The following is a 25,703-nucleotide window of genomic DNA, read 5'->3' as shown; positions in this document are numbered from 1 at the left end:
GTTTTCTGTGCAAACACAAATTATATAATCTAAAATTCTGAGGTAAAATTGTTTAAAACTGTTGAAAGTTTTAGTCTGTAGACTGGGGACAGAAAAGATGATCAGTAAAGTGAAACTGTCTTATTTGTATAGAGTCTTAAGAATTTGCTCCATATAAAAATAATTTTAACTTTGAAACACTTTATTATGCATAATGACCAGTATTTCCTATGCATTTAAATACTTATGAAGCAGTATACAGAAGATATGGATCAAAAATCTCCAGGCAACAAAGGATCATTGGTTTATGCAGGAATTAAATCAATAGTAAAATCATCTTTGGGTAAGAAAATTTCATTTTATATTTTTAAATACATTTATAACTTTTGGGTTCTTACTTGATCCCTAGTTGGTTAAAATTTATATATGCGCACACACACATATGCATACACACACACATATATATCTTTATCCCTCTTGGCTTTCTGTTAGATATTTTAGTGAATTGTTAAGTATATTGAGTGTATTTATGTCCAGATGCTTTGTGGAAGCAACTTTGATTCTTTGATGTGACATAGACATTTCTTAACTCTCTTCATTTGTTATTCTGTGCTGTTTATTTGAAGACCCACTTCAAGTGAGGTAGTATACAAGTTCTTTTATAAGATGCTGACTGTTAGTTTGGATTTTATCCCCGCATCATGTGTTTTAAATACTAAATTAAAAGCTCTCTATCTGAAGAAGATCCCTTTGATTTGCTTCCCAAATACTTTCACAAGGGCTATATGACATGAAATATGGCCTAACTTGAAGAAAATACCTGGAAGTCCTTGATGAGTAAGTGAAGGAATCAGTTAAAGGATAAATTAATGTAAGATTTAAATTGATAACTATTTACAAATAAAAGACCCCCCCCACCAAAAAAAGTACTTTCAACCTAGTTGCTTTAAGCAGCCGTTCTTACTCTTTTTGTTGAAATTGTGATAATGTTATGTTGTCTTTTAACTTAGGGTTCAACCTCCACATTTTATTAGTTGATTTGTACTCCATCCAGTTAAGATGCTAGAAAAATAATTTACACTATTTAGTCAAAACCATACCAGAAATAATAAATTCTATTTAAAAATAAGTAATTTGGGGGTGAGAGTTAGGAGAATATTTGTCTAGCATACAGGAAGCACCAGGTTTAATCCCCAGCATTGCATAACATTGAGTGTGTTGGTGAACTCTGTAGTTTTAGCTCTTGGGAGGTGGAGACAGAAGGCTCAGAAATTTAAGGTCTTCCTTGGCCAGCTTGGGTTACATGAGAACCTAGTTCCTGGGGGAAAAGTAATTTTGGTGTGAGAGTGTTATTCAGCAGTAGATTGGTACTTAGCATTTCGCTCCCCATCTTCAATTTCTCTATACTGCCCACCTTCGACCCCCCCCCCCCCCCGAGAAAAATCCCTTTTGGTTGGTGATATACCTCAGCAACAGAGGACCTGCTTAACACATTCAAGGCAAGGTTTAAGTCACAGCACCACAAAACTATTAATTCATATGTAATTATTAGTTTATTATAATTAATTAACTTACCTTACAACTTTTCTCTAAAACAAAAAGCTATAGTTTAAAATACTAACAGGATAATATTTTAGGCTTGTCACAAACCACCAGCAAGGTGATGATCACACAAGTTATTTAAAAGCATGAATTCTAGGTATTGTGGAAAGCTTCGACCTGTTTTTATTCCTGGTAAGGTGTTTAGACTAAGTGATTTTTATTTATATACATAGATGTTACATGTATAAAGTTTAACTTAAAAGTGACAACAAAGTTCTAAATATTTATCTGTATAAATTTTTTTGTTTGTTTTGAGACAGGGTTTCTCTATGTAGTCCTGGCTGTCCTGGAACTCACTAATACAGTCCAGGCTGGTCTGGAACTCATAGAGATCCATTTGCCTTGGCCACTGTGCTGGGATTAAAGGCATGCACCACCACATCCAGCTATTTTTCTCACTTTGATGTTGATTTTTCATCCCTTGAGAGATTTATTGTTGCTAGGCAGTTTTGGGTCTTTTGCTGCATAGATTGTCTTATTGTCTCCAGGAGTGGAGTCTGGGCACTGCTCAAAGTCTCACAAAGTTAAAATGAATGTTGTGCCTAAATGTTAGTGTTTTCTTCTAGAGATCAGAATACTCGTCCAACCTCATGTGGTTGTTGGTCAAGTTCAACCACTACAGAAAGAAGACACTTGTAGGAGATAAAATTCCTAGGAAGGGGAAAGAATTGGACTTAGATAAGATTCAGCTTTAGATAGAAGATGAACCTATCCTTTACTAACCAGAGTTGTGTGTTGGGGGGTGATTTTAGGGTTTAGTGACCAGAGGCTGAGAGGCTGAGGATTCCTTATAATTGTAGTTGCTATGTCCTTTCTGGTTGCTTGGTGGCCAGGGCCTACACATGCATGACTCTTGAAAGTGGTTATAGTTCTTTGCTTTTCATAGACTCCGTAAACAAGGTGGCAGTTCTGACTGCTTTAAGACCCAGAGATCTTGTCTACTGCTTCTCTTACTTGTAGACTGTCTTTAAGGGACTGATTAACTTGAGCCTAGACTATGTAACCACCTATTGAATCACTCAGAGTCAATTGAGTAAGGAATTCAGTCAGCTCTGTAAATTTTTTCATCTCTTGTTAGCTTTCTTGTCTAGAAGCTAGTCATAGATTCAGATCAAATTCCAGAGGAGGTGATTATTTAAGGGGGTAGTTCTCAAGCTGTTGGAACCCTGGGGCCCTATTTCATTTTGTCTACAATCAATGGATGCCCCCCCCATCACAAAACCCCCACCTACCCACACAGAGTTTCATTATGTAGCCTTGGCTGACCTGGAACTAGCTGTGTAGACCAGGCTGGCCTCAAACTCAGCGATCCACCTGCCTCTATTCTGGAACTAGCTGTGTAGACCACTCATTAATAATTTTCTCTGAAAATCTTTTTGTATTTTTGACAATTTGATTATAAAACTTTCTAGAACATTTAGGAATGTGTTATAGTTGATAAAGTCCCTAAATCTCATGTTTGTACATTTTGTCTTTATTTGTTTAAATGAAATTCCTTTACCTTTATAACTAACTACCATGATTTCAGTATAATGCTGTAAAAGTAGTTCTTTTTTCTTAAAAAAGATACTATATAGTTTTCTAATTTAATAGCAGAGTAAGACATAGTCAGATCATTTCCAATTTATTTTCTTTTTATTATTTATCTTGAAGTCCTTTGATGATTGTAATCTCATTTTTTTTCATGTATGTGGGTAGTTGTGTAGCAGATTACAGTAAGGTAGTTTAGCACTCTCTTGTTAAGTAATATGTGACTGCACATACACAGGAGAAAATGAAGAGGGCATTCCTTGCAAATAAAATAATTCACCCACCTACTTTGTTGGAGTTTGTGTTCTAGTGAGAGAACAGATGTGAGAATTTATGTTAAATGCTGTGTATAGGACATGCAGGAAACAAGTGGTGAGTTAGATAACAGCTATCTAGTTTAGAGGGTAGAAGCGGTGGCTCAGCTTAGCCAGCCTGAACATCCATTCTTACAGCAATAGCTTCTTAGTAATTCAACTGTGGTGTAAATGTTTGATTTAAAATTTCAGTGTACTGCTTATTTATGCTATTGTAAGGTTATGGCTGAGAAGTCGAATATTCTAAATGTTGAAACTTTTTTTTTTTTTTTTTGTAAATCTGGTGCTGCCTAATAATGTTTTAAAATAACAGTGAACAAAACTATAAAAACATTTTCTGTTTTTAGGAATGGTGGAAAGCAGCAGACACAATTGGAGTGGCTTGGATAAACAAACTGATATTCAGAACTTAAATGAAGAGAGGATTTTAGCACTACAGCTTTGTGGGTGGATAAAGAAAGGAACAGATGTAGATGTGGGACCATTTTTGAACTCTCTTGTGCAAGAAGGAGAATGGGAAAGAGCTGCTGCTGTGGCTTTGTTTAACTTGGATATTCGGCGAGCAATCCAAATCCTGAATGAAGGAGCATCTTCAGAAAAAGGTATTAGGTTATGTTCGGAGAATTAGAGGTTCATAGAATCCACTAAAAAAAGGGATGTTGATAGTTTTTAGTTATCTAGCTAACATTTTGTACACATTTTTATTGAAAGGGAAAGTTTATCATGCTAAGATAACATTAGCCAGTCCCATTAGCCAGTCTTGATAGATCTGTAAAAACAAAATGTTCTTAAATGGCCTTTTAATAATAATGTATTTCCACTTTCCCTTTAAAGAAGGATCATATACATTAAGGCATGTATGTTGGATCTTCTTTTGTTTGTAAGCACTTTTACTACAAACATTTGGTTATATTTTAATGTATATTCTCACTTTTGGTAGTATACTAAATAGTATTTTTGTTTAGACCAGTGAAGATTCTTATGAAAGGCATACTGTGATCTGGAAAACGTTTCTACTTAAGTCTGATTAAAATATATCTTCTGTGTAGCAGAAGAGAGGGAGGAAGAAAGGAAGGAAGGAAAAAACAAAAGTGATTAAGTTTCAATTAGCCAGAGTATCCTTAGAGAAGCAAATCGGTCAAAAACCAAAAATATCCCCTCCACCTGTTTTTTGAATCAGGGTTTCTCTGAGAAGCCCTGGCTATCCTAAAACTCGCTCTGTAGACCAGGCTGGCATTGAACTCAGAGATCTGACTGCCTCTGCCTGGGATTAAAGACGTGTGCAACCACTGCCTCAAATGTTTTCATTTTAAAAGACTTAAAATTCAATAGAGTAGGCAGAGGAATGAAGCACCAAGTAAGTATCTTGGAAAATATTTTTGTAAAAGTGAATAATGAAGCTGGTAAGAACAGAAAGTGGGGGTGGGGGTATCGTTTTAATTGGAAAAGCAAGAATGGTTAGAATCAAAAAAAGGTAGAAAATGCTTAAGAGAAAAAGCAATGAGAGACCATAGCTTTGACATTTAGAGTGAAACTTAAGAAGGCTGTGCAGAACTGAAGAGCAGGTTGGCAGCTTGCTAGCAGCCCTGTATACCACAGAGCAACTGTTTATACAAATCATTGGTAAAGAATGCTTTGTTGCAAATATGCCTAAGTGCAGTTTTTTTTTTATAATTTTTTTATTTAAATTTGAAACAACAAACTTGTTTTATTTACATGTCAGTCCCAGTTCCTGTCATCCTCTCCTGTTTCCCCCACCAACCACCATCCCATCGCCTTTCTGCTCCCCGGGGAGGGTGAGGCCTTCCATGGGGAATCTTCAAAGTTTGTCATATCATTTGGAGCTAGGCCTAGGCCCTCCCCCATGTGTCTAGGCTGAAAGAGTATCCCTCTATGTGGAATGGGCTCTCAAAGTCCATTCGTACGTACACTAGGGATAAGTACTGATCCACTGCGGAAAAGAAGTATTTATTATACATAGGATTACAAGTGTGTATGTGAATTGTTTTTTAAGAATGGAACTTTTCCCAGTGTAATCTACCAAATTAGCAGTCTTAATTTTTTTTCTTATTGAGGTAGGCTTCTTTTCTTGGGAAAATCCACCCTCTGATTACCGTGTTGAGTATTTCAGAACTGTGGGAAAAGGTTATTAAGCTTGTGATCACTTTGATTAGTGTATATTTTTACCCTCCAGGAGATCTGAATCTCAATGTGGTAGCAATGGCTTTATCAGGTTATACGGATGAGAAGAACTCCCTTTGGAGGGAGATGTGCAGCACACTACGTTTGCAGCTCAACAATCCCTATCTGTGTGTCATGTTTGCATTTCTAACGAGTGAAGCAGGAGCTTATGATGGAGTTTTGGTAAGTTGTTTTGTTTCCCCAGATCCTCCTTTGAGTTAGAACAGGTTTGCTTTTTGTAGTTTTCTTAATACAGTTTTTAGCTACATGACCAAGACTATTTACTGAAGAACTGCAGAAATGTACAGCTATAAACATACACACATATTTGCTGTTGATTTTGTGTATATGTGTGTATATATGTGTGTATGTGTACAACTGATCATCAGTTGTTTTTGCTAAAGTGTGCATATATATCTCAAGTTAATGTTCATCATTTTCAGACAAGTTTTGTTTGGAAAGCAAATTATACAGTCATACTGCTTATAAGAAATTACATTTTATTTAGTCTTCAGTTCTTTTAGTCACTTGTGTAACCACATCATTTCTCTCTTGTCATGAAGTGAGGTTCCCTTTCCTATTACAGCTGTTAGTCACAGCTTTACATAAAACTTTTTTTGCTTTGTAGTCTCTATTTTCTTTCCAGCAATTAAACAAAACAAACAAACAAACAAAAAAACCACTTTCTATATTAAGGTTTATCCCTTTGGTTTACTGTTAGAGCATTTCTTATAAAATATGCATTGTTTCAGTAATTGTCAATCTATAAGATTTGTAAAAATATGTATTTTATTGACCTCTCATACTGAAGATTTAAATAAATGTTAGTGTCCTTTTTGACAGTGTGTAGTTTATTTTGCCCATTGCTTTTAATAAATTTCTGGTGAACCTTTCTGAGCTCTTCAAATTAATATCAAGGAATGTTTATTTTTACCTGCTATTACTATATTTGTTAAACAGAAGATTTTTAAGTCTCGTGTTTGAGCTATCAGAATACTTATAGCTAGAGAATGAGACTAGAAAAAGAAATGACTCAATTGCTCACAGTTTATACATTACATCTCTGTATTTTAATTTGTTACCTATAATAAGATGCTGTCTTCTCTTATACCAAAAGGGAGAGCTGAGAAGGAAGTTCATATATCCAAGCTATTTCAAGAATGTATTTAATATCTGCAATTTTATTTACATCATCATATTTATATAAGTACTGAATTTAGAAGCCAGATAAAGATCCAGTCTTTACTCTGGTACAGTTTAACTTTAGCTATTCAGTTAACTGTCAGGACATTATGTTTCTCAGATATGAAATGGGTCCAGTTGTGTTCTAAACCTTTTTTTTTTTTTTTTAAGCACATGTAACTGAGTCTATGAGCTTATTCCCTTTAGAGATAGACTCATTTTATAATTGAGGGAAGATAGTAAAATGGGTATCAACTGAAAGGATGTTAGGTTTTCAAAAAAGAAACTGTTTAATAGAATGATTTTGATAGTAACTGGATCTTTTTGCTACCTATAAATTATTTTTTATTACAAATTTACTTGGACCTTTCTAAGTTTATACTAACAAAGTTATTTTTTGTAATATTGATGAGTAATGTCTTACCTCTGAAGAGTCTGTTGTAAACTATCTTTATAGTAGTATTAGACAGAAAGGTCTGTTTACAACTTCTAGGCTTTGTTTTTAAGAGTTATAGATGTTCTTTATTTTTTAAAGGTAGGTTTATTTTTATTTTATGTGTATGGATGTTTTCACTGGATGTATGTCTGTGTACCATATGTGTGCAGCGTCAGAGGAGGCCAGCCAGATGTGAGTATCAGATTCCCTAGTATTGGAGTTGAAGATGTTTGTTTGAGCCACCATGCTGGTGTTGCAGTATTGAACCTTGGTCCACTGGAAGAGTACCCAATGTTCTTATCCACTGAGCCATGTTTTCAGCCCCAGGTTATTAGTATTCTTATTAAATCTGTATTTGTATACTCAGTCATAGATTTCCTAAATTTCATGATTAATTTTATTTGTCCAAAATTAATTGCTTTGAAAGAAAGATTAGATGTCATTTTAAACTTGATATTCTATACTTTGTGGCTTATAGTTTATATTGGTGTTATAGATGAAAGAACTGATTTTTTAAAGACATACAACTGAATTAGGCAAGTCTGTGTTTGAAAGGTAAATCTGTACTGTCAAAGACATTGACCTTAGTACTTTATTTCCCAATAGTAACATCAGAAAAGGCTTTTTTTGGCAATTGGTGAGTCTTCCAACATCTGAACATATATACATATGAAAATGTATATAATACATATGTATTTTGTAATACATATAAAAATAAACTTACATATTAGGTTCATATTTAGTCTATAAAAATTGAAAAATTATGGCATGAACAGTTGTTTGTTTTTTTTTTTTTTTTCCCCAGTATGAAAACAAAGTTGCAGTCCGTGACAGAGTGGCATTTGCTTGTAAATTCCTTGGTGATACTCAGGTGAGAATTGATTCAGTTGTATATCTGAGGTGATTAATGTTTACTATGAATTGTTTTAAGAAACTAATCTTTACATATAATTATGTGCCTGAAAGTTTTTGCATAGAACCTAAAAAGATACTTATTAAATTGAAATTATAAATATGCATGTGAACTAAATTTGTTTTAGAATGTTAACTTACTAAATTTGTTTTAGAATGTAACTTGATGTTTTAGTTTAATTTTGTTTTTAGAAGAAAACTTAGCAGATACAAATTTTAAACTCAAACAAAAATCTTTTATTTCCGTACCTAAACACTTACCTGTTGCTTCTGAGGGCTGTGAGGATGAAATGCACACAGAATGACCAGCAGTGCTATTTTAATGACAGGATGTTGGGGGAAATGAAGAGGAATGTTGGCTGGAGTTTAGAACAGGATGAATTAGAACATGTAAAGGAAATGGTTATTATTGATGATTTTCAACGTGTATTTCCAATTCTGTGGTTCAATTACATACTACCAGGATAGACAAGAATTTGCTGTAAAGAGGACACTTCTTAGAGTAAACATAGGACATGTTAGTTTTGAAAATGATTGTGAGAACTAGGGAGATAGCATAGTTCAAGGAACCCGTGAAAATACCTGGGTGTAGACCTGTAATCCCAGGGTTGGGTGGCAGAGACATGAGGATCTCTGGGGCTTAGTGTTCTGCCATTCTACCAAATCAGTGAGCTCCAGCTTTAGTGAGAGCCCTGTATTCTAATATACTGTGGTAAGCTCCTGAGAACGACATCTGATGCCCATCTTCAGCTTCCACACAAAAATAAATTAAAGTATGAACACCGTATTAAAACTTGAAATAGATGTAGACATGCTCATTTTCCCTACATAATTGAATTATTATTACAAGTAAGTTACATATTAATGTCACTATCACTTTACTGACTGGCCTGAAAGTTTTTTACTATTTCCTTAATTTATAAAGTTTGCACTGTAAAAGTAAAATCTTTATTTATGGTAACTCAGGTAACCTTATAGATGCTGGCCAACTTAAAATTGATGACTAAAGCTTAAATATGAGTGGTTTTATAGTTAGACCATTCTCATAGCTTCTACCAGTATTTCAGATTTGATACTTACATACTTAGATTCTGGCAAGAGTTTCTGTCTTAAAATGCTTTCCATCAAGGACAAAATTGTTCTAAATATAGTAATTGAATGTTATAAAATGTGTAGTGAAACAGATTGCATTAGAAAAATCACTTTGAATTTTTCAGTTAAATAAATACATCGAAAAGCTGACCAACGAAATGAAAGAGGCTGGAAATTTGGAAGGGATCTTGCTCACAGGCCTCACTAAAGATGGTGTGGACTTGATGGAGAGCTATGTGGATAGAACTGGTGATGTTCAGACAGCAAGCTACTGCATGTTACAGGTTAGTCTGACACAGCCCTTAAAAATCAAGTGCCAAACCATATTCTGCATGTTGTGTTCTTAACTAACTCATACATGCTCTCTTCCTTGCTTAGGAGTTTTAGTTTTAGTTCTACCTCAGTGATCTGTTGGGGGCTTGTATTGTCTCTTACTGGCCCTAATCACATCAGTTTATCCAGGTTCTTCTCCCCCCCCCCCCCCCCCCCCCGGTCTGAGAAATACCTGTGTTGACTGCATCTGAGTTTATGTGAAGCTCTTTTGGAACCCGAGCCTCAGGTTGGAGTCCAGTCCTCCTTATCAAGGACTCCTTTCCCTGATCTGAACTGTGGTTTCATTTGAACAGCAGAAGAGAACTTATACTTCAGTACTTTTAACCCCCAATGTCCTTTTTATTAACAACAAGGTAATTTGAATAACTAGTTCATCAACAATTTTCTTTTTTTCATTGCTTGAACAGTCCAGTAGTTAAGCCAGACTCCAGGAAAAAGTTGCTTTCTACTTTTGTGGCAAACGCTTCTCTTCAGCAGTCTTAGCCTTTTGTGCGTGGCATGAGCGCCTTTCTCTTTGGTGTCTTCTTTCTTTTATGTCAAAGCCTGTCTTACCTTGGTAAACAAATCAAAATGTGCTTACTCCTTCCCTTCTGCATGTTTCCTGTGAGCTCACCTAATGCCGGCTCAAAATGCAATGTCAGTTTATATAAATATCAAGCCACTACTCATGCGAGAAAAGGTATTCTGCTATACTTTTCTCACTGGAATGAGATCTTTGTCTTTTAAATGAACTACTGATATATGGCTACAGAGTACACATGGTTTGGTAATAGCACAATTTGTAAAATATTAAAGTGCATTCAGTATATAATGTGACCTTTAAAAAGTCTACTCTGATAATTGCTGCTATTTAGTTGAGATGTTTCCTCTGTTTATATTTATGTGGCCAAGATGAACTCTACCATCATGCTGTTTTCATTTTGTTTGTCCCTTTCCTTTTGTTCCTTTGTTTTTCCTGCCTTACTGTCTTTTATTGGCTTTTAGCCATATCCTTCTCATTGTCTTTTTGTTAAAGCTGGTGCCTTGGGTCTTACACTATGCATCCTGAACTCATCAGAATCATATTTTCCCATCATACTGCATTTCACACTTGACAAATCATAATGTCCTCTCTTTACTACCTCACATCGAGGACTGGGTTTTTCAGTATAATTTTATTTATACATCTTTTCCTTTGTCTAGTGATCACATATTTTACTTTATATATATTATAAGCTCCAACTTACAGTGTTGTTTTTGCTGTAGTTAATAATTGTCTGTTCTATGAATTATAAGAAAGGAATTAGAGACTTTTTTCTTTGTTCATTTGTTACTGTTCCTAGTGTCTGTTCCTCAGATCCTGTGGATGTGAGTTTAATCTTGTTTAACCACCTTGTTTATTCAGTAGCATTTCTTGTAATTCAGGTGATGGTCCCAGGTTATCTTTACCAGAAACAACTAGTCCTTCTTGGTTCTTCTTCAGCGCTTTAAGAAGCATTTTCATATTCATCTGGCCTCTGATTAGCAATTATGTTTTCCTTGCTTCCCTGCATGTGATGTTTCATGTTTTTATGGATTTCTTTCAAGAAGTTCTCTTTCTTTTTTATTTTTCAGGAAAAAAAATGACACTTATGTGCCTACTTATAGTTCTTTGTACCCTGCATGTTGATTCCTGAGCTTTTGGGGGTCTATCAGTTAACATTTTTTCATCAGGTTTAGGATGTTTGGGTATTTTATTTCTGACTTTTTTATCTCTTCTTCTCCTTATTATACATATAGTAAACAAGTCCTAGTGTTCAGAGGCTGGGGTTTCTGTTCATTTTTTTTCTTCCTTTTTTATATAATTGACCTCCTCCTCTTCAATTGAACAATTTTTTTCCCCCTCTTTTTCTTTTTGGTTTGAGACAGTTCTCATTGTATTATCCTGCCTGGCTTGGGATTGATTTCGTAGGCCAGTCTGGGATCTGCCTATGTCTACCTCTGTGTGCTGGGTTTAAAGGTGTAGTGTGCTTCAGTGGAACAATTAATGTTGGTTTGTTTATTTGTTCTTCTCTGTCACTTCCCTTGTCCATTAAACTTGCCAGAAATTTTTTTTTTCTTCTTCTATCCACAAGTATTTTTAAAAATAAACTTTAGAAGTTTACATTCATGATTTACTCACTAGTTAAGGGGAAAGGGATTATTTTCCATTAGCCTTTAAGTGTTTTTTTTTTTTTTTTTTTGAGCATATTTTGCATTAAAGCTTTCTTCTGCAACTCTGACACTTATATCTGTTTTAGAGATATTCTTATTGGTCAGAAATTGATGTTCTAAATGAAGAGTTTTGGAATAAATTTAGGAAAACCAGCTCTTGCTTCTCATTAATGCCTATGTGCATTTCACATTTAATTTATGTGAAAACAGTATTTAACTGTTAAACATGAAGGGCCAGCCCCAGTCATAGTTTAAATGTTAAGTATTTTGATGTGTAACTTGGATACATTATAAGCAGAGTTTTTTAATCCATAAGCTTTAATAGTTAGGACAAGGGCTTTTCTTATCAGTGCTGACTTCGTTAGCCAGGAAGGTGGATTGTTTGCCACTTGCTCCTTAAATTCAAAAGGGAGTTTCACTTCCTAGTCAAGTAGGTATAGAGTTACATCACTAATGAAGTCCAGCTTAAGGTAGGTGAGCGAGGCTTTCTTCATTAGGAACCAGTTTCAGGAAAAGGCCATTTCTTCTGTTAACCCACACTCATGTGCTACCCAGAAACCTCTGATTTAAACCAGGACATTTGAAGTGTGTGAAATAATTCATGTTTTCTTTTTAGGGTTCACCTTTAGATGTTCTTAAAGATGAAAGGGTTCAGTATTGGATTGAGAATTACAGAAATTTGTTAGATGCCTGGAGGTTTTGGCATAAACGAGCAGAATTTGATATTCACAGGAGTAAGTTGGATCCCAGTTCCAAGCCTTTAGCACAGGTAAGTAGAGAGAAGCCAGTGTTCATATGTGAGAATCAGATTAATGAATTATTAGCACCCTGTCTTTTATTTATATTGGGTTTCTCCTATTGTCTTTGTCTGTCCCAGAACACACCTTGTTCTTAATTTTTTCCCATTGTATTATTATTTATTTCTGATTGCTAACAATCATCTTGTGCAGGTAAACTTTACTTTGACATAAAACAAAGGACAGTAGGCCCAGATGATCTTAGGAAAGCCTAATTGCTAGGGTTGTCCAAAATTCATTATCTGCTAAATTCATTTAGAATCTCCAATGTTAGTAATCCCATGTGTGTATTGTTTTATATATTATTTATATGCAGCAGAGCAGAATTTGGAGATTTAAAAAAACAGAGTAAGTATAAACCTATATCTATACGTGGCACTTTTAATATGAGATCAATTATCATATATCATACTATTACTTCAGATGTTAAATATTTGGTTATCTTTACTGTGAACTCTGGATGGTGTTATTTTATTTTGGAAGGAAGTTGAAAATTATTGTGATAGTTGAAGTAGGTGTTTTAGTCAGACAGTATTATACCATATGTTACTAATCTGGAAAAGCTGGAGTTTTCATAAAGCCTAGTGAGCACCTTCTAATGGCTATTTTTACCATCTTACCAGCTTTGCTTAAACTTTTAACGTACCGCTGGAGCCTTAATTCCTTTTCATCTTAAAAAATATGGGGGATGTTTTGTTTTTTATCCTTAAATGGAACCTGGGGCCTTGTATGTGCTAAGTTGTTGGTCTCAGCAGGCCTCCCTTCCCTCCCTCTCTTCCTTCTTCTTTTTTTTAAGAGACAAGACTGTCACTAAATTACTCAGGCTGGCTTTGAACTTTCAATCTTCTACCTCAACTCCCTGAGTAGTTGGGTCAGGAAGCCCAGCTCAGAGTATTGCATTTATAAGGAGATTTTGTTCATAAGATGGGTCACTGAACTTTGGTTTAGTGGTTGGTTGCATGTTGGTGTCTTAGTTTCTCTTCTTGTTGCTGTGAGCAACTAACAAGAAGCAGCTTAAGGGACTGGGGGAATATAGCCCTTCGTGGTGGGGTCGGCATGGGAGCAGGACCATGGCAGCTCATACTTGTGCCATAGTTAGGGAGGCCAGCCTAAGAAACTTGAAGGGCCACACCAAATGACCCACTTTCTCCTGCTAGGCCATATAACAAGGCCTATTCTCAGCTGTGAAACAAGTGTTCTATGGAGCACATTTAATATTAAACCACATTGGGTATTTTGTAATGGCCTTGCATGCATTCCAATGTCCCTGCTAATTTAAAATGTTAAGGTCTAAAGTTCTAGTATTTCACAATATGAGGGTCTTAGGAAGAATGTAATTAAGTAAAGTTAACAGGAAATACCAGATAATGTAACTGCTACATGGAGACATGAACTGAGAGCTAATCAGACAGATCATTTTATAATGTAAAATAAAATTTTAAAATGTATTTTCTTAGTTTCAGACGTTATAGTTCCATTGTGGTTTGCACTAAATTGCTCTTTTCATTTGCTTTGTAGGTATTTGTGAGCTGTAATTTTTGTGGCAAATCAATCTCCTACAGCTGTTCCTCAGTGCCTCATCAGGGCAGAGGCTTTAGTCAGTATGGTGTGAGTGGCTCACCAACAAAATCGAAAGTCACAAGTTGCCCTGGCTGTCGAAAACCCCTTCCTCGATGTGCACTTTGCCTCATTAATATGGGAACACCTGTTTCTAGCTGTCCTGGTATGACATAATTGTACAAAATATTTTTCTGAACTTACTTTTCCTACATAATTGAATTATTGTTGCAAGTAAAATATTTATTAATGTCTCTCACTTTATTGACTGACCTGAAAGATTTTTTTTAATTACCTCTTTAATTGATAAAGTCTGTACATTAAAAGTAAAATCTATATTTTTACGGTGGCTCAGTTAACCTCATAGATGCTGGCCAACTTAAAATTGATGACTGGAGCTTAAATATTAGTGGTTTTATAGTTAGACTGTTCTCATGGCTCCTAGTTCAGATTTGGTGCTTGGAATTCACTGTGCTCACAGCTGTTACCAAATGCCATGTATCCATAGGGCTTTTTGGTATTCCCAGAGTACTGTCACATTCCTTCTTGTTTCATCCTCATTTCTAATACATAAATTATTAGCCCAGAAACCAATACGCCTTTGTTCTTAGTTTTAGTCTTGCTTCTGCTGTTTTGACAGTTATGTAGTAAATAGATGTGGGGTTTTGTTGTTGCTTGTTTGTTGAGAAGGGATCTCATTATGTAGACCAGGCTAGCCTTGAAATCAAAGAGCTCTGCTTGCTTGTGCCCCCCAAGTGCTGGGATTAGAGGTATATGCCACCACTCTGGGGCCAGGGTATGGTTTTCGATGATTAAAAATACTAATTTTTTTTCTAAATAGTTAATATGGGATTTTTTTTATGAACAGCAAATAATATAATATACTTGGTAGCTTTGACATTCTAATTATGTAACTTGAAAATGATACTAATGTCAAAAGTCTTCATCAAAAACATTTTGACATGAGCTGGTCATGGTAGAGGAAATGTTTAACAACATTTAGGAAACAGGCAGGCAGGCAGATCTTTGTGAGTTCATGTCTAGTATGGTATAAATAAAAAGTTGCAAGACATCCAGACCACCTACATAGAGAAACCCTGTTTTTAAAAAACAATTTAACAAAAAAATTATTTGGCTATTTGATATACTGGTTAATGCAAAAGTAGCCATTGTGTCTTTTCCTCCATGTGTAATGTTTTCAAGATACACCTTGGTATTTATGACAGTGTCTCATTATGTTACCTTGGCTGGCCTAGAACTCATGACCCTCTTGCCTTGACCTTTGAAGTACTGGTGTACACAACCAGTTACAGGTGTACACAACCACATTCCCAGGTTTGGTTTAAATTTGAATTAAGTGTTTTTATTTTACATACTACATGCTATCCATATTTATGTGGTCTTGATTATACCAAAATTGTAACAATTTGGAGCATCTAGTACAATGACAAAACAAAACATATCTGTGAGGACTGAGATACATAAAAATAGTTATATTTAGTATAGCCTTTGGGCTATAAATCTCAGGGAGTTATAGTGGATGTTTCCCTTCTGTTGGCACTATAGTGCATTTCATTTTTTTTATTACATATTAGCTTTTGATCTTTCCTAGTTTTGAAATATATATGAAAAGATAAATGATTTAGAATTGAAAAAAATCATGAGTCAGTTTAAGCTATTGTGGAGACTAATATAATAAATGTGGAATACTATGATTTATTACATCATAATGTTTGTTGCCTATAACACAAGTCTATACTAGTATTTACATATTATGATAAGGTTGATGAACTGAGTCCAGGAACCTTTTAGAGCCCATGATGAACAGTAAACATGGGACATGGAGAACGAATAGAGAATAAGGAAGAAGGGCCATATCTTTTGAGTAGTAAGGAATGGGCCACAAGTCCTGTGTGTGTCATTTCAAAATCTTTAGAAAGATCTGGGATTCCAGAGGATTTGTTTGTTTTTCAAGACAGGGTTTTTCTATGTAACATTCTGGCTGACTTGGAACTCAATTTGTAGAGCAGAGATCTGCCTGCCTCTACCTTGAGAGTCCTCGGATTAAAGGGATTCACTATACCTGGCTTCAGAGGATTTTTTTTAAAATGAATTTATAATACTCTCATTTGACAATAAAACCTGGTCAAAATCAATAAGAGTAGTAAGATTTTTATATACTTGTGAATATCCACATGTCTTACTGCAAACATGCTACTGTACTTAGTTACAAATGTATCTGACTTTCTTGATTTGTTATAAAAAGTGTATTTGTTATCACTTTTACAAAATCCTCAAACCTTTTGAATTTTGAAATGCTTGTCCATTGGGGATAGAATGAAGAGTATTTTACAAGGAAATTGTTAGGAATTTTGAAAGAAACATTGTAAGTTTTAGAAAGGCTCAGAAGGAATCGTTTGAGCTACTGCTCTGGTGCTTGGCCTGCTTTACTATGTTATAGTCATGAAAACCTTTCTATGTGTGGGTTGATAAGGATGGAAAGTGTGGGGGAATTTATGCTGAACAGCGCATGCCGCCTCAGTGTTGTTGGATCTAGGATGTGCGTTCATAGGAAGCAGAGCACAAAAATGCGGAGTCTCAACACATCCTAAAGACTCTGATACAGTAAACAGGAATAGTGAACACATCCTAAAGACTCTGATACAATAAATAGGAATAGTGAACACATCCTAAAGACTCTGATACAATAAATAGGGAATAGTGAGTTTGTTCTTTTTATCAGAGAATCCTTAGTTTCAAAATTAAACAGAACTAATGGAACTCAAACATTGTCTCCCAGTTTAGAAACACAAGCACACAGACCTCTGGGGTGCTATGCCTGTAGTCAGACATTATATTATCATACCTCATGGTCCTAGTAGTCAGTATTCATGAGCTTACTTAGTGAACCTCTCTTTTTCTGCTTTACAGGCATCCATGTGCACACACACACACACACACACACACACACACACACACACACACACACGGTGAGCACACATTCTTCTGAGCACAAGAGTTGCATATTGTTAACTCAGTTATGTATTCAAACCCTCTTAAGTTTTAATTAACATAAATTTTAAACGTTTTACAAACACTTGTTAGTACTTGTTATGTGTACAAATAAAACCACACATAAAAATCCTTGCCTTTCTAGAACATCTAGATGGTGACATATTTTATACTGATTTCTTCCTTACATTAGTGCATGGGTGAGTCTCTTGATTTCCAAATATTTTGCTGTGTGTATCTTCTCAATTCACTGTAAGTCTTTAAAAATTCTAACACACTTGATCTTAAAAAGTATTACCTCTTTGTAGAAAGGAGAACTTTAATATGTCAGGTTTATTTAAAAAAGAAAAATGTACACAAGAAGTACTCTGTTCTAGACTGTCCCCTCTATAAGTTAGGAGTTAAAAATAAAGGAGCTGGAGAGGTGGCTTAGCAGTTAAGAGCACTGGAGTTGTTCCTGAGTTCCCATATGATGGTTCACAACCACCTGTTAAGTCCAACTTCAGGGCTCCAATGTCTTCTTGACCACCTCAGACACTACATGCAGACCTGGTACACAGACATACATACAGGCAAACACGCACACACGCATACACATACATATAAATAAACTAAAAAAAAAAAGCCCATAATCATTAAAGAGATTGTTATACAAGGGTATAAAATACATGTTTATAAAAATCTGTATTTTTCTTCTTTTCCTTTTTCTCACTGTTGATTTGTTGGTAAATCCTTTAGAACAATTTCAGTGCAACTACCTCCTAATTATTATTTATACATTCTTTTACCTTTATACCACAAGCAGAAACTTATGGATATTTTAAGAAACTTCCTAGCTATAAGATTATTCCTGTAGTTATTAAAAAGTGACTAGCAATGATACAGGTAAATTTTTTATTATATATGATGTCTTAAAAGGTAATAAATAATTGCTTAGAGGTAACTTATTTTACTTTAATTTTTTTGTATTTTTATCTTTTAATTGTGTGGGATCTTAAAATATTTTAATTTGATTTGTTGTTTTAAAACAAAACATTGGGGTAGCCAAAATTAGTAGAATCAACATAGTTTTGAAGCAGAAAAGTGGCATAGCAAATGTAGAAAAGCCTGGGGATGTCCAACATGCATAATATGTAAGTACTACAGGAAGGGTCAACAAGAAATAAGTACGAAGATGAACGTGTATAAACAAATTTTATATAGTAGCACATATCTTTTATTTTTAACTGAACATGGATGAAAATATTTATTTCACATATAGTGATAAATGGAAATTCTAAGAGTCCCCTCCCTTCCCTTGCTTAAGTCATGGTCTACACCAGTCTTTTTCATTTTTGAGAAAGGATCATAGTATATAGCCTTGGCTATCCTGGAATTCACTATGTAAACCAGCTAGCCTCGAACTCAGAAATCAGCCTCCTTCTGCCTAAGTTCTGGGTTTTGAAGCATTTGCCACCACACAGCAGCCCTTTCTATACTAGTCTGTTGTTACCTGATGTCTTTTTAATTAAGATATGATTATGTTACCTTCTACTCCCAGCCCCTTCCAAGTCCCACCCCTTCGTTCCTTCTCAAATTCATGCCTTTATTTTATTAAAGAGACAGCACACACACATACAGATACAGAAAATATATAAATATATATTTATATAGCTCACTGATTCCATTTAGTGTTGCTTATATGTTTATGTTTCAAGGATGACCATGTGATACTGAGTTTCTTAATCAGCCTATTGATTATATGCAAACATTACTTTTGCTTGAAGTTTGAGTTTTGTGCAGAAGGCAAGAAAATTTTTATTTGATTTTCCTGTTGTATTTAATCTCGGACTTGTACTTCTAGGTTTTTTTTTTTCTTTTTTTATGCAGATGAATTCTGCTGTAATTTGTTTATTTTTCACTGCTATTAATTTTCTCATTCAGGAATATAGTAGGATTTTCTGCTATACTATTAAACATTTAATTTCCCCATTTTTACTAGAATGAATAATGTGCTGCTGTGAATATTTCATGTGTCTCCTTTAATTATGTTCACAGTGTCTCTGTTACATTTACGTAGAAGTAGAATTGGGTTGTGTCGTTGCAGGAGACTGCCTGTATTTTGCCTGTTATTTTTATGTCTGTTCAGGAGATCGGTTGGTTTGTAATCTTTCTTTCTCATGCTGTTTAATTAATTAATTGTTTATTTATTTAGTCATTTTGTTAGCACATTGTACTGAGCCCAAGAGGTATCACATGAGCTTTCTTTTTTTCTTCTTTGTAAAACTCACCTGAAACCTGTGCCTAGATTTCTTTTTGGAAAGGCTTTTGACTAGTGAAATATTTTTTAATTCAGGTAGTTTCTTACTGGGTTTGGATAAGTTACATTTTTGCACTTTTTGTTGACCATAACAAATATAGGTAAACTTGCTAGGTGTAATGGCACAAGCCTTTTATTCCAGCATTTAGGAGACAGAGGCAGGTGAATCTCTGTGAGCTCTAGGCTAACCTAGTCTACATAGTGAAAGGACAGCTAGAGCTATATAGTGAGACTGTCTTGAAAAAAACAGCAACAAATATGTGTGTGTGTGTGTATAAACTATTTAGTACTAGGTATTAACATTAAAATTGTTATTTCAATATGGTATATGATTTCTATTTAGCATAGTTACCCTTTAAGAAATTTAAACTGCTCTGATGGTGCTAATGGCGATCACTTTCTGTTTCCATAGGTGGATCCAAATCCGATGAAAAAGTGGACTTGAGCAAGGACAAAAAGTTAGCTCAGTTTAACAATTGGTTTACCTGGTGTCACAATTGTCGGCATGGTGGGCATGCCGGGCATATGCTTAGTTGGTTCAGGTAAACAGCACTTTCCTTCCTTGATAATCTTACAGTTACAAAACATAAACCACGTAGCCTTTTCAATAGTTTGGGCTCTTGGTATCATTGTGTTATGTCAAATTAAGGAACTAATGTTAAACTAAAAGTAATACCTATGTCAGCCAGGTTTGTGGTGGTGCTTGCCTTCAATCCCAGCACTTTGGAGGCAGAAGCAGGTGGATCCCTATGAGATGGGTTCAGGGATAGCTTGAACATAGCAAATTCCTTCCTATAATATTGTGACCTTGCCTTTATGGATTAAATGTTTAACATTATTTAACCCCATTAGGGGATAGGATATTTATCGTTTTATATGTCTTATAATATCTCATATAATTAAATTATGAGTATAATTATATAAATACATACACACATGAATATAATTACACACACACACACACACACACACACACACAGAGGCAAATCTAGTACATTAGTTATTTCCAGGTAAGCTCTGCATAAATAGCTCTTGCAATGGAGAGTATCAAATAAACTGATTTTGACCAGTGCTCGTGGACCTGTGCCATTCATTAGCATAACCCTCTCATGATCCTTGTCTCGTTTGTGCTAACCTTAATACAGTCCCCATACCCTTAGTAATTGTTTTGGTATATTAGTGTAGAAAGCGAGACTGTTCATTTTTAGTATCATTCTCTTCAGAGTTTACCTTGGTGATTGTTTCTAATTTGATGCTCCTTTTATTTATTTATTAAAATGTATTTATTTATTACATATACAGTGTTCTGCTTGAATGTATGCTTGAATGCAGGCCAGAAAAGGGCACCAAATCCTATTATAGATGGCTGTTGGCCACCATATGGTTGCTGGGAATTGAACTCAGGACCTATGGGAGAGCAGCCAGTGCTCTTCACTTCTGAGCCATCTCTCTAGCCCTAATTTGGTACTCTTAATGCAGTTTTTTACTAAGGGTTTTAATTTATATGCTTAAGCCAGTGGCATTTTAAAGATAATTACTTAAACATGTTTGAGTATGTGAAGATTCCTAACTGTTATTTCACATTTTTCAGGGACCATGCAGAGTGTCCTGTATCTGCATGCACATGTAAATGTATGCAGTTGGATACAACAGGAAATCTGGTACCAGCAGAGACAGTCCAGCCATGAAATGTTACACCTAAAAGAAACCTTCAAGTGTGGAGTTTTTTAATAGATGTCCGTCATAGTTCAGCAACATACCTCAGAACAAGTCACTCATGACTTCCTATAATGGGAAAATAAATCATTCTGTCCGACCAGCAATTTGATGTTTGAGTGATTTTGATGGCTTCTGAGAGGCAGATGCTGCTGAAATAAACATCAGCATTATGTGTGCTGTGCAGTATGTTAAAGTTCATTTGAAACAGCCTTCTAGGGTTTTGTCAGTAATGAATGTGTATAGAAGGTTTTAGAATAAAAACAGACTTTGTGTCTGCATCTTTAATCTGAACTTGATATGTTTTGATAGAATCTGTACATATTTAAAGCCAACTGGCAAATTCAGTGATTCAGATAAAATATGAATTTTTACATTGAAAATTAGTACCTGACCCACACTGGAGAATAAATGTTAATATGTTTGAGAAAAGTACGTGTGTGTGTGTGTGTGTGTGTGTGTGTGTGTGTGTGTGTGTGTTTGTGTGTGTGTGTGAGAGAGAGAGAGAGACTTCCTCATTTATATTTTAATGCAAATTTTTGACATAGGTCATTGTTGTCTTCCTCAAAAAATCGAAGTTAAGAGTAGGCCAGTGAGATGCTTCAGCATATAAGGGGCATGCTTCCAATCCTAATGACCTGAATTCAATCCCTGGGGCCCACATGTTGGAAGCCGTGACTCCACTGACCTGTATAAGGGCACCATTTCATGAGGCAGGCAGGTGGACACAACACTTAGAAAATAAGAAATGAATAAAATAATTTAAAAAGAATGTATCTCTAAACTTGTTTTCTTTATAAAGAAGTGTGTGAAATTTCAGGAAAACATGCTAAAAAGGTTTTTAGTTTAATTTTTTTCTCTTCCTGTGTTCTGATTTGTCTTTGGAGATTTCTCTATTCATCCATACTAACTTAGCATTCTCACCATAAGGAGTGTTGTCTGAATATAAAGTCTTTGCAGGATCCCATGTAGGAACTGGTTTGATGGTGCTGTCAGTTCTGGGGTCTGCCTTTTACCAAGGTCATTCCTGAGGTATACTTTATATGTAAGTGGCTAAAAGTATGTGTATTGGGGCCAGTTCAAGGACTTTGTTTGCATTTTTTGTCTGCCTAATTGGACAGATTAAAGAGAATGGATTTGTATAATGCTTCTTTGTTATCTGCTGTGTATAGCATCTGAACTGAATTTTTTGCTGGAAATCATAATCTTAGAGGATCCTTTTCTTGTAGATTTTGGGGAGATGTCTGAAGCTGAATACTATTAAAAGCTTGTCAGCAACTAGACTATCAAAAGACTAAGGTCTCATTAGACAGGACACAAACTTGACTTACATATTCAAGAGAAATTGAATCTTGTTTAAGACTGATGATGCAAAAGGCATAGAGTAATGTTGGGGCTAGTGTGTATCTGCTTTACATTTCTCCTGGGTGACAGTTTTCAGATGGGAAACTTGGCAATAATGACTTATTTCTTAGAGAAATTGCCATTATAGGAATAAATCTTAGTACTTTTATTAGTATATTATCTTTAATAATAGGTATAAGTTAAAGTACTCTTTTTTTTTTTTTTTTTTTTTTTTTTGTCTTACTGTGTCCTTAACATGAGCTTCAAAGTAATGTCAAACTCTTAGGATGTAAATTTTTACTTCTCCTAAAAGTTCAGTATGAAGTTAAGTTTTTGATACTTAGTATAAGGCATAAATATGAAGTCTGTTATTTAAAAATAGACTTATTTGTAATCATGATATTTTAAAAGTTCGTCTGTCATAGCTTTCTAACATTTCCTTTGAGACTAACAATACAGCTTCCATGCTGTCTATCTTGCCTTGCATTGTATGTGGTAACAAAATAGATTCAAATCATTTCTCTATTTTTACTCCTTAGGTCACTGACATTTGAGACTAAACAGATATTGTTGAGTTATTTGATGTTGTTCCCATTCTATACATGAGGTAACAGACATAGGGACATTTTTACTTAGACAAAATAAATTATGACAGCTGAAAATATATTAGAACATGATTAAAAGGATGGCAAAGGATAGAAGGAGTAGGGTCATTGTGAACATAGCTAAGCATACATAAGGTGAGTTCGCAAAGTTTTCTTAGTACCACATACGTACACACAGAGGGAGAAAGTAGGGAGGGTGCTATTCACCTGTCTGCATCTGTTAACAGGGAGTATCTGCATTTTAATGACTCTGGGAAGGAAATAGTTCTAGAGAACACCATGAGCAACAATTAAGTCAGTGTAAGTGTTCTTCAAATGAAATGAGCAAATACATATTAAGATCCTTAGAAGGGCTGGGGAGATGGCTCAGCAATTAAGAGCACTTGTTGCTCTCTTAGAGGACCTGGGTTCAATTCCCAGCACCCACATGGTGATTCACAACCTTCTGTAACCCCAGTTTCATGGAATCCGGCAGGAAAGCGTCTGGTGCACCTATGTTCATGTAAGGTAGAATAAATAAACCTAAATTTTAAAAAAAAATTCTTAGAAATAGTCAACCTTTTTGTCATAAGATGGCAGAAAGTTATTTTATGAGTTAGTAGGTAGTTGGATATCCAGTTGGATAAATGCACAGATATATGTGCATATATATGTTATATATGTATGATGTAGTTCTCTGCTTCAACAATAAATATTAAAACATACACAGGGAATACTAATCAACTATTTGATAAAGTAGATATTTTTACTAAGGAAGCTCCATGCCATTGGTAGGTGAAGAAGGCTGGTTACATGGGAACATAAACAGCATGTTAAGTATATTTCCAAGGGAATTTGACAATCTTCACATTGGCTTTGGGTAATGTTTCTCTTTTTGCTATCTAGCATTTACTTTCAATAATGAGAGATATAAAAATAAACACAAATGTATATCATCCTTATCACCGGCTTTTACAAGATAACTGTGACCAGGTATCCTCTGTTGCCATCATGAAACAGCCAGTTGTGATTTATCCTCAGATAAAGAAATGTGCTTCCTAATAGGAAAGTTATTACAGTTGTTAATTTATTCAGAAAGTGGTTTTTTTCGGTTTTGTGTCTAGTAGTAATACTGCAGTAACAGCATACTCTTAGTCTAGCACCTAAATATAGTTAGAAATTGTACTTCACTTTCCATTTAGCACATTGAGGAATGTTTATAAAACTTCTAATTTCCCTGAAGTCACTGGTATATAATTATTAACTATCTCAACCTTTTCTCTCCTGTCTTTGTCATAGATTTTCTGAGTATTCCCTTCCGGCTCTGTGGCCGTGGTAGGAAGTCTGCCCTCTCCATTGTTGTTATCCAACTTGGAGTGCATATACATAATTCATTTATAATAAGTTCTTTACAGTAAGTGGCGAATTCTGAATGTGCCCAGATGCCCATTCTTCTAATAGACCAGCAATCATCTGCATGCCTTGATTGGTGGACATTGTTAAGGTCATAGAGTTAAATGATTGATGGTGCCATCATTGCTGTGGAATGAGTGTCTGATGAAAGTCATAGCCAAATGCACAGTTCCACCAGACTCAGGTTCAGAGTCATTCACATCAATGTTTAGATGTGCTTCCTCATTTGTACAGATTGAGATTGTTGCAGCATTTGCATCCTCACATTCAAAATGTCAGTCTCTTTCATTTTTGTTTGAATTTTAAAAATAATTTTCTAATTATTTTCAAATAATTGAAGGAAATAGTTGTCCATGATATCTTCCAAAATACAATTTCCTTACTAATACCATTGATAGGACAATGCTTTGCTTTAGGATTAAGGATAATTTGTATAATGGCAGAAATGGCAATAATAATTCAGCACATAGTCTTTCATCCAATTTATGAAAAGCATGCTGCCTTAATGTAATTTCCTAACTGGAAATTCAGATAGAGTAATCTAATTAAGTTGGAATCTTAAATCAAAGTCACAAAGACAGAATTGTCTGGAAGTATATTTGAAGAGATTCATGTCTCAAATGCAAAACAGACATGTATGAATTCACAAAAACCATTAGCTTTGCATCTTTTTACTTAAAAGAATGTTAGTTTCCCTTATGTATGCTTTATATACATTTGAGTTTACAAGAAACCCTGAAGTTTGAAATAATAAATGCCCAGATTCATACTTATCCACATTTATGGTATAGCCATCTTTAGTTAATGATCTTTAGTCAAATATGAAGTTACCATTGTCAAATATGACAATGTTTTTAAATTATGTAGTTATGTTTTTAAATAACATATAATAGCAGTATTTTGTGAAAAAAAATGAGTTTTACAAAGTTATGCTCCAATTTAATAAAGTAAAATTACTTCATCCATTTGGAAATTCACGTTAGACAAGAATACTTAATACTTGCACAATGTAGGTGTACATAAATTTCCTAAATAGGTGGAGGTATACATTTATAAATACAAATGTTAAGCAACAAATCTGAGAGTTGTCTGTTGCAAAAGAAATATTTTGTCTTAAATCTTCTGACCTTCCATTCCTCAAAAACAAGAGTGTACAGAAAAAATGACGGCAGGTAGCGTCCACTGAGAGACAAATGCCTTTCCTGACCACCACACTTGGGAGACAAGTAGCCAGGCTGGCCTTCAGCT

At 34.9% G+C, this 25,703-nt stretch overlaps 1 protein-coding gene across 1 annotated transcript in view; it reads left to right on the top strand.

Annotated features, from left to right (window-relative positions):
* Mios (meiosis regulator for oocyte development) overlaps positions 1-21,221 on the top strand; it is a 28,602-nt gene extending 7,381 nt beyond the window's left edge. The window contains exons 3-11 of the mRNA XM_051177128.1: positions 224-322; positions 3,773-4,027; positions 5,620-5,789; positions 8,030-8,095; positions 9,354-9,512; positions 12,350-12,502; positions 14,049-14,253; positions 19,811-19,940; positions 20,990-21,221. Coding sequence (XP_051033085.1) covers positions 224-322; positions 3,773-4,027; positions 5,620-5,789; positions 8,030-8,095; positions 9,354-9,512; positions 12,350-12,502; positions 14,049-14,253; positions 19,811-19,940; positions 20,990-21,086 — 1,334 coding nt within the window. The 3' untranslated portion in view covers positions 21,087-21,221. The remainder of the gene's footprint in view (positions 1-223; positions 323-3,772; positions 4,028-5,619; positions 5,790-8,029; positions 8,096-9,353; positions 9,513-12,349; positions 12,503-14,048; positions 14,254-19,810; positions 19,941-20,989) is intronic.
* The last annotated feature ends 4,482 nt before the right edge of the window (positions 21,222-25,703 follow it).

This window comes from Phodopus roborovskii, unplaced genomic scaffold (genome assembly GCF_943737965.1).
Source record: "Phodopus roborovskii unplaced genomic scaffold, PHOROB, whole genome shotgun sequence".
Taxonomy (NCBI): domain Eukaryota; kingdom Metazoa; phylum Chordata; class Mammalia; order Rodentia; family Cricetidae; genus Phodopus; species Phodopus roborovskii.
Note: the sequence above shows the minus strand (reverse complement) of the source record. Positions and strands in the feature narration are given on the sequence as shown.